Source organism: Vitis riparia, chromosome 1, assembly GCF_004353265.1.
Source record: "Vitis riparia cultivar Riparia Gloire de Montpellier isolate 1030 chromosome 1, EGFV_Vit.rip_1.0, whole genome shotgun sequence".
In the NCBI taxonomy this organism is placed as follows: domain Eukaryota; kingdom Viridiplantae; phylum Streptophyta; class Magnoliopsida; order Vitales; family Vitaceae; genus Vitis; species Vitis riparia.
The window spans coordinates 12,974,094-12,983,618 of NC_048431.1; the positions used below are offsets into that span (position 1 = coordinate 12,974,094).

At 34.0% G+C, this 9,525-nt stretch overlaps 1 protein-coding gene across 1 annotated transcript; it reads right to left on the reverse strand.

The window, feature by feature from the left end:
- Positions 1-1,036: 1,036 nt before the first annotated feature.
- LOC117916256 lies at positions 1,037-5,144 on the reverse strand. Its single transcript, XM_034832210.1, has 5 exons — positions 4,670-5,144; positions 3,055-4,574; positions 1,918-2,325; positions 1,611-1,825; positions 1,037-1,517 (listed from the first exon to the last, which is right to left on the reverse strand). Exons 1-5 carry the CDS (start codon positions 4,837-4,839, stop codon positions 1,269-1,271), a joined length of 2,562 nt encoding a protein of 853 aa, XP_034688101.1. The 5' UTR covers positions 4,840-5,144; the 3' UTR covers positions 1,037-1,268.
- Between the last annotated feature and the right edge of the window lie 4,381 nt (positions 5,145-9,525).

The following is a 9,525-nucleotide window of genomic DNA, read 5'->3' on the forward strand; positions in this document are numbered from 1 at the left end:
ATATGGAGCATAGATATTAAGAATAAAGATTGTTTCTAAGGTATAATTCCATGTGTAGTTCCCTTCAACTAGACATAACTAATATTTGAGACAATTCTAAATTCTTATTTCACTATTTGATTTATAGAAAACATCATTTAATGACTTACGTGCAAAATTGAGGTTGAATCTCAAGATGAATCTACATGAAATTTTGAAAATAAGATAGAAAATGAATGATTATTGTTTATGGTTTTTAATATCTCATAATTACGATTGGAATCTAGAGATGAGAGTGAATTAGGTCTTTAGATGTAAGCTCTTGATCTAGAGTTAAGGAAAGACTTTTATTTTAGGATTGTACCTTGGATTGTCTTCATGTTTGAACATTTCTTTGCATTGTATTTTTTGTTAAGCCTTTGGCTTGTGAATTATCATAAATCTTTCATCATCCTTTTGAGATTTTGATTAATTCTCATAACAACTTCATTTATTCATAACTCTAGATTTCTCTCTTACGTAAACAATTGCTCATAAAGAAATCAATCCATAAGAACGATACTTAAATTGTCTTTTCTTATATCGTTTTGGATGAAGGTAGTCATTCAAGCCGATACTTCAAGAATTTCACATATTGAGATAGATCATCGTTCTTTTCTTATATCGTTTTGGATGGGAGTAGCCGTTCAAGGCAATATTTTAAGAATTCCACATATTGAGATATATCGTGGAAACATGACCAAAAAAATGGGAACTGCTTCACACCTCTTGAGACTATGTGGCTCAATGACTCCTTGACTAGTTAAATCTAGAGAGTAAAGCATGGAGGAGCATGGATATGAAGATCAATGATCTTAGGCCCTAGCAGTAGTGGTTTCCTAGTTGGATTTGGCATTATTTATATGGTATAAGTGAAATTTGATTTTCTATTCTAAGTTTTTATATGTATAGATCTGTTTAGCCCTTCAACAGCAGAACACAACTTAAACATAACCACGTGCTAATAAAAAAAAATATAAACAATATGGAATATTAAATGCCAAAGAGAAGAAGCCCGTCAGAATCCCAATGACCAAACCACCACTTTATATCGGTAAATTCTATTTACAGCCCAATTCAAACGCCAACTACGAGAATGAGCAAGAAAATAGGGTGGAAATGGATTATTTAAAAATAAAATAAAAAGTGACTCCAGTATAATGCTCCTTTTTATTTCTCTTTCCTATTCTTTTATGGACATGGATCTACAGCTAGAAGACGGCGAAACAGTGGCAGCTCTCATATTTGTATCACGGGAAGAGCATAAATGAGGGTTCTACATGAATTTTTCGGTTAACAATGTTGATTTGGCTTAGTTTCTTTTGGCACCATGCTAGTTGATCTGTTGTCAATCTCGACATGTTAAGCGCTCTCGAAATCAGTCTCAACTCAACCTTAGCAAAGAAGAGCGAGCGGTCTAATCTATCTTCTCTATGCTTTTGAAGCATCTTCACTATGCAATTTTTGCTTCTCAGAAGCTCTTTCAGCTTTTTCTCCTTCTGCATGACAATGGCAAGTATAAGATGAATGCCTCAGTATAACCAAAACAGAACAACCAAAATTAGTCTTTTCTAGTCATTTAAAAACCATACCTTATGAAGACCCTTTTGAATATCCATCAGGAGCTCTACATCTGCAGGACTTTGGAGATCAACCTGGTTTCCTTGAAGACCCTTTACGTGTTTGTCGGCATGAAGAAAATCCCAGAAAACGTGCATAGATTTCTCAATGGCTTCTGTTAGCATTGCAATTGTAATTGCATCTTGCCTTGTCTCTATCATTTCCTTCTTATCCTTGATGCAATCATCTGTAATTCAATTATTAAGTTCAATTACAAACTCTGCAACCAGTTTAATTTTATTACACTAACTTGTGGGCTTTTCACCCAAACTCTTTTACCTTTAATTGCTGGAACTTGAAGAAGCTTATGGATAAGGTATCTGTTCTTAACGTAGCACTGTACCCTGGGTCCTTGAAATGGCTCATTTTCTATAAATCTTTGCACAAGTACTTGAAACTGTTGAAATTCACTGGTAACTTCACTGTATTGGCGAAAACCATCAGGATCATATTCCTGCAGCTCTAGGGCTTTCCCATATTGCCACTGCAGTATTTCCCAGGAAAGGCACAGCTGTCCCACATATATCATTTCCAAATCATTTTTCAATTCTCTAATCAAATTCAGGGTTCGGCCATCTTGGAGCCTTCTCAGCTTTGCTGTCTTCTGTGAGAGCAGAGATTTAAGTGCTGAAGCTGAAGGTGTTTTGTTTGAATTTAATTGGACTGGGTCCTTCAACTGGAGGAAACCTAGAGATGATGACAAAAGAAAGCAGGATTAACAAATAAACTACAATTGGACTGTTAACTTTATTGCATGTTCTTCAAGTACCCCTTTGGAAAAGGCATTTCATTGAAGAAAGATGTTATCGTACCATTTTCTGACCACGAACAGGAATCAAAAGTGGAATAAAGCCATTGCCAATGGTACTAGCACGCTGAATGTTTGGTGGAGCGAAAAGGGAAAGAAAGAAAGGGTAGGTGGAATGGCATTAAAGACGATGGGTACACACTTTCAATTAATTGTGACATTCTAAACCCGATGGGCTAATCTTATATCACATAAAGTTGCTGAAAATGAAGTAGAGGGAGACCCCCCATTCAATAAGGTTCCCACAAAAGATCTCTTTGGAAAAGAAAAATACCTTCAGCATGATCATATGAGACAATCATATAGCATTAGTAAAGAAAAGCAGGTTTAGTAGTCTAAAGAATCCATGAACCAGATGGAGGAAAAAACCGGCCATCTGGTCAATTATGGCCTACAACTATTATTATAGTAGTGAATTCTAACCACAGAAATGATGGGCTCTTTGTGGATCCTCTTTACATAGTGTGTTTACTGAAGATGAAGGGTGCGTAGTGAAGTATGTTTACTGAAGATGAAGGGTGTAATTTGACTATGCAGAAGTTTTATGCAGTAATATGCTTACTCGCCAAGAAATCGAAATTACAAGAAAAAGGGCATTTAGGACTTACTGATTGCATGCACAGTTTGGTAATTCAGGATATCCAGTTTTCGCATTTTATCTGCATACCGCTGGTAGAATTTCTGAATCCCTTCCATTCGATCTTTGTGCTCCAACTTTTCTTCAATCTTCAATGGCTTTAGATCATCAACAATCTTGGGAGACTCGGATTCTTCTAATATAGTGGGAAGCCCCCTGGTTCTCACATTTTTCAATTCCAATTTCAGCTGTTCTATCAAATTTCCATGCTCCCACAAGTTCTCCCATAGGCTATCATCGTCAGAATCTGAGGAAGATGGACTCTTCTGCAAGGAGGGTTCGTCTGATTTTTCTAAACTATTCACTTTATTTGTCCCTTCCAGGTCTATGTCCTCTTCATATCTGTCCTCGACTTTTCTGGAATCGTTCTCAGAGAAAAGTTCTTTGTCATTGGAGCTTTGCAATTGAGATTCTAGTTCTAAGTATTCATCTTCAATATCTTTGACATCTGCTTCCTGATCCAAAAATTTTGGATTTTCTTCCATACTTGGATCTTTATCAATATCTCCTGCCTTCTCCGTGACAATTGGTAAAAGTGTTGATTTCTCCAGCCATTCACCGACATCTCCAACCAACAAAGGGTCATCGTTAACTGAATTAAACACATCGTCCAGAATTATGAACCCATCACCTGAATCAACCAAATCGTGGTTTGAACCTAAAGGAAAAGGGTAATTTTCAGAAACCTCATTGGAGGAATGACAATTACCCAGAAAAGTATTTTCTGAGCCACCAGTCCATCCCCTCTCGGAAAGTTCATCTTGTGTAAATACTTCTTGTTCTTGTTCCTCTAAAGCCTCTTCATCTCTGAAGCTTCCAGCAGAGTCCTCTGTTTTTGCATGATCAACATCGTCTTCTTCTAGATTAAGCTGAGTACCAATACATTCAGTAGAGTCCTCTGCTTTTGAATGATCGACATCCTCTGCTTCTAAATCAATTCCACCGCCAAAACACTCAGCAGAATCCTCTGCTTTTGAATGATCGACATTCTCTGCTTCTAAATCAATTCCTCCGCCAAAACACTCAGCAGAATCCTCTGCTTCTAAATCAATTCCACCGCCAAAACGCTCAGCAGAATCCTCTGCTTTTGCATGATCTATATCCTCTGCCTCTAAATTAAGCTCACAACCAAAATTTTCAGCAGAATCTTCTCCTTTTACATGATTAACATCCTCCACTTCCAAATCAACCTTCCGAATATCTTTTTCAGTATTAGGATCTGGGCTATTGCTGATAGAGCCATCATTTGAGCCCGCATAAAATTCTTGGACGGTAAAGCTCAAAGTCTCTGGTTCTTCAATGAAGCCTCTGAAATCTTTCCCACATATGAACTGATACTTACTCGTATTGGCAGTGGACGCAGTTTCCGTAATAACAGGACCCTCTCTTTTTCCGTTGTTCTCATCAGCTTCCGAATTCTCAAAGCAATCCGAACCAATCTGCCTTTCTCGGAGCAAATCCATCTTTCTCGAACTGTCCTCAACTCGAAATCTGCAAAATTGACAAAAGAAAGCAACAAGAAACAAAGAACCCATTAATCCAAGCCACCGAAAGCATGAAAAGGCCAGCAAATCAAGAACACAGACCTGAACAAATATCTGATTATGGATCCAAAAACACAGCACATGCAAGTGCAGACCAAAACCCAGAAAGAACCAGCGAAGCTGAACATGGTTCTGCACACAAACTGATAGAAAAGGCTTTTATCAACAAAATCGAGATGGCTTTTGAGGATAAAAAATTGTTTGGTGGCCATCAATGCAATCAGCCTAGATGTTTTTCTCAATCACAAGCAAAGATAAAGCGGAGTTCTCCATCAAACTTCATTGGAGAGAGTGGACTCTCCACTTGTGAGGACAGCGGGATTTGTGGAAAGATGAATAGAAATCCGGGAGCAAATAGGAGTGATCGTAGGTGGAATTCGGAGAAAATGGTAAGGGAGAAAGTAACGTGTATGGAATATATGGGTGATTGAGAGGCGCTTGGATTTCTCAGAACATTTTAATTTCCGTCCCTGTTTAATATTCGTTCTAGTCTGACACGTTTCGAAGGGCTTGGGACTCGTCAGTCGCTGATTGAAACCTACTTGCTTTGTTTTCCGGTCGAAATGGCTTTCTCAATTTTTTAAGGGGACATGGTCGGTGGTGGGGTCTGCGTTCGGGTACGTTGTTAGACCCCAACTGAAATACCGAACCCGCTACACTACTCGTCCGAGTCCATTAAAAGTAGCTTGATTTCATTCTGAACATTTTAAAACAAAAAACAAAGAAAATTTTCGTACCTGAAGAATTTTGTAGAGTGGAGCTGCTCCTGTTTTCTCAATCTTTATTACGAGGAAAAATAAAGCAAGAGTTCTGTAAATATACCGTGCTTGTATTTTGAAAAATTCAAATTAGAAAATAAATCATTGTATTCTTCAACACGATTGTATAGTAGTTTCTTATCTAAACAGAGGTAATTTGAAGAGATTGACTCTCTTTTGAAACAGATGAAGTTAATTTAATTTCTTTGGAAGAGATAGAGCTCTATGGATAACTCATTTTAAGTTATTATCTAAACTATACAAATTAATAAAAATAAATAAAAATTTATATTTATCGAATGAATTTCATTTAATCCCCTTGAGGTTTTATGTAAATAAATTAAGCTGTCACAAGTTTTAAATTTCATCGGTTAGCATCCTTGTAAATGTATTTTATATATAAATTTTATTTTTTGAAAAATAAAATTTAGTTTTAAAAAAATTATTAAGTATTTTTATTTAAGATACTTTTACTTGAAATTTCTCTAAAAAAAATAAATTTTATAAGCGAAATAAATTTATAAAGGTGTTAATTAATGAAATTTGAAATCAACGATGATTGGATGTATTTACACTAATTTTCAAGGGTCTTAATGAAATTAAATCTAATTTATAAAAGTGTTAATTAATGAAATTTAAAATCAATGATAATTGGGTGTATTTACACTAATTCTCAAGGGTCTTAATGAAATTAACTCTAATTATTAACCATTAATGATTTCATTCACTCTTAAACTTGTATTTAGACTTTTCAAGGATAGTAGAACACATCAATTCTTTTTTAGATCAAAATGGGTTGGTCATCTATCATCTTAAATGAAAAAAATATTTCATAATACAGTTGATAATAGTTTTGTACCAATCCAACATTCATTATTATAACATTTTATCTTCTAATCTTTTATCATTAAAATTGAAAAAAAAAAAACTCCATTACTTGATGTGATTCTAATCTTTTACATTTTTACTTCTTTTTGTTTTGTTTTTTTTTAAATTTTGTTATAGTTTTAGTTAAATCCATTTAACTTATTTTTATTTTTTATATAAAAATTAAATAATTTTAAAATATATAAAATTTTAAATTATTTTGATTAATATTTATTTATTTATTTGCATTTTTATAATGAAATTAAACATAGAAAAATCTTAACAAATTTTGAACGTTTTTAATATTTGTTAGGAATCAAACATAAAAACAAATCTAATAAAATCATTCATACCATCACAAAAGTAACTAAAGAAAGGGATACTATCACACATAATACACAAGAAAAAGAAACGAACAATCAATGAATTTATTTCATGAGATACCCTCTAAATCTAAGATATGGAGGAATGAATGCCATGTCTCAAATCAGCATAATGTTAGAATTGTTTGAAATTCCTGTTTTATTACCCACCATGGTGGAATCCCACCTTCTATCTGCCCACTAATTGGTGGGGCGAATAAGTGTGGAGGTGGACTAGGCCACTTGTTGAATATATACCACAAGTGCATATAACACATAGTCTTGGGCATTTATTGATAATGTGGTATGGGTCCTATGACTCCTATCCCATGCATGTACCATACTCCATACTACATTGGTTTGGACTTCAGAATATGGACCCTTGCTCCATACCGTGTGGACCTCCATCTTTGTCGCTGTCTTTCATTACACGTGGGATCATACCTTATCAGTCAAATATAGCTACCCCTACTTGATTCCTTTTATTATTATTAGTATATTTTATGTATTTATCTTTGTAGGTGGATAGTGGACACATGCCTTTTTACACCTATTTATTTTAGTACCAAACGTACACCACTTGTATTTTTAAGTATTGTTTCACATCCTGGCCTCCCGCTCCCGTCCTTTATTGAATCCTCCTACAATTTTTTTGCTCTTTAATTCAACTTTGATTAAGATAATTTTCATAGGACTGTAAGTTAAGGGTTATGATTGAATTAAGCACTAAAAGTGTTTTTGAAATTAAGGTTTTAAAATTATGAATATTACTTGAAAAATGACATATTATAAATTATATATAACTTATTTAAATATTTTATATGTTAATATAATATTAAATGAAGATAAGTTTGTAAAAATATGTATTTCACTTATAGTTTATATGTTGGTGTTGTTATCATAATTGTTATTATTTTTTTTAACTTTGATGTATTAACAAGTTGAAGAGTTTAAATATGATGGAAGACTCAAAAAAACTAAATTTAGTTAGATGTATAAGGTCTAACATTATTGGTAATGCAAAAATAATGTACCCGTGCAAATGAGTATCTAGTCATAGTACATTTTCAAAAAAAGAAGATGTTAGTTTGACACCACCCTTGAGTAGATACCCTCCTCACTCACTACTTCTAGGTCAACCAAGTCCATGACTTAGTCGTCAATAGTGTTGTCCTGATCTTTTTAATATTTAGCCAAAAAGCCTGCAAACGACTCGTGATGATACAAGATCGACTTACTTTACACGCATGACCGCTATATAAAACAAATACTCTCCCTTTCATGAAAGACTCAAGAAAAAAGACCATATAAAAATATATACATCTCCAATTATTTTTCTTAATTATGGATTCTAATTAGATTAAATTCAAATTGAATAAAATATTTAAAAAAATTTAAACACAATTTCTTACTAACCTACAAAGTTGGGGTGAAAATAATCTAAATTATTTATGATGGCCTTACACCCCCCTCAAACGGTACGAACCATCACGTACCAAATGCATTTTTTTTTCAATTTATGTGTGTTTTATTTTTAATTGTCACATAAAATATTATAAATAAAATTTTTGCTTTCATCCAAATATAATAAATTTCACGTCGCCACTCTCCTATTAAATTATGCACTTCCCCATCTAAAAAAAAGTGACGAGAGCTACTTACCAAAATGCACATACACACGAGTTAGCAGCCCACCAAAACCGAGCATGCGTGATATTAAACAACTACTTTCTCTCTACACTAAGTAGACGTCTCTACTTTCTCCTTTTAGAGGCTTATATGGTATGATGACGCAACAAATGGAATCTTTGATTTGACTCATACATGCCATGATCCATATCAGTATCATACACCCACTTACAAAACATGAAGATGTTATCCTTTCTTTACCTCTTAAAACCATCTTTAAATATGTGGTTCTTATGATTTATAAGGCACTGAATGCATTATGGTTTCATTGAGTGCCGGAGAAAAAATGGACGGACTTTCGCTGATTCTTGAGTCATTTCAAACTAGTGGAACATCATGATACCCTAATAATAATGATGGAAAATGAGAACATTTATAATCTTCAAATCACAAGGGTCAAAGTTAAAACCAAAATGCCTTTGTCACTAATGTCCTTTCTCCCCTAGCTCCATAAGCATGACGCTGAAAAAGCAGCCGACACACGTGGCTTTGGATGAAGGGAGCGTCTGCTTTGACAAAAAAAAAGAAGGGAAAAGAGGCGAATGCCAACAGTCGAAAGCCGTGTGAGGAACGGGTCTTCGAAAGTGCATCACGATGAGGAAGAGAAAAGACATGGGAAATTAGGGATCAATTCCATTGAAGTTGATAGGGAATGACAATGAGAGGAAAAGCTCGGCTTCTGGACGGCCAGGCAGGGCGTGACTTGCGCGGCAATAGATTGTTGTTTTCCCATACTGATTTGATTTTATTGAGTAGAATATGAAGTCTCGATTGACCCGTCGTTTATAAAATATTTGTAGTGATTGTTTGTCTTGTAAAGCATAGGCTAAATTACACTCCCAACAGGGGTATCTAAGAATTAGAAGTTTCTGAAATCAACTTTTACTTCGGTCATGAAACACATCGAGTATTGACCATTAATAGCTCATAGTTGATTGATGGTATCAAGGAAGAAAAATTCAGTAAAATACTTAAAATGTACTCAAAACGTATATTATCTCATCTTACCTTAGAATATAACTAATTTCATTTTATTTATATGGTAAACTTCATAAAAAATTTATTAATAAATTAATCCTTATTGATACAAAATTATTATTAAGAGAAATCAAAAAATAATATTAATATCCACATATAAAATAAAAATAAATTCATATTTAAATCTTTATTAAATAGATGAGTATTAATTAACCTTAAATTATCACTAACTAAAATTACGAAA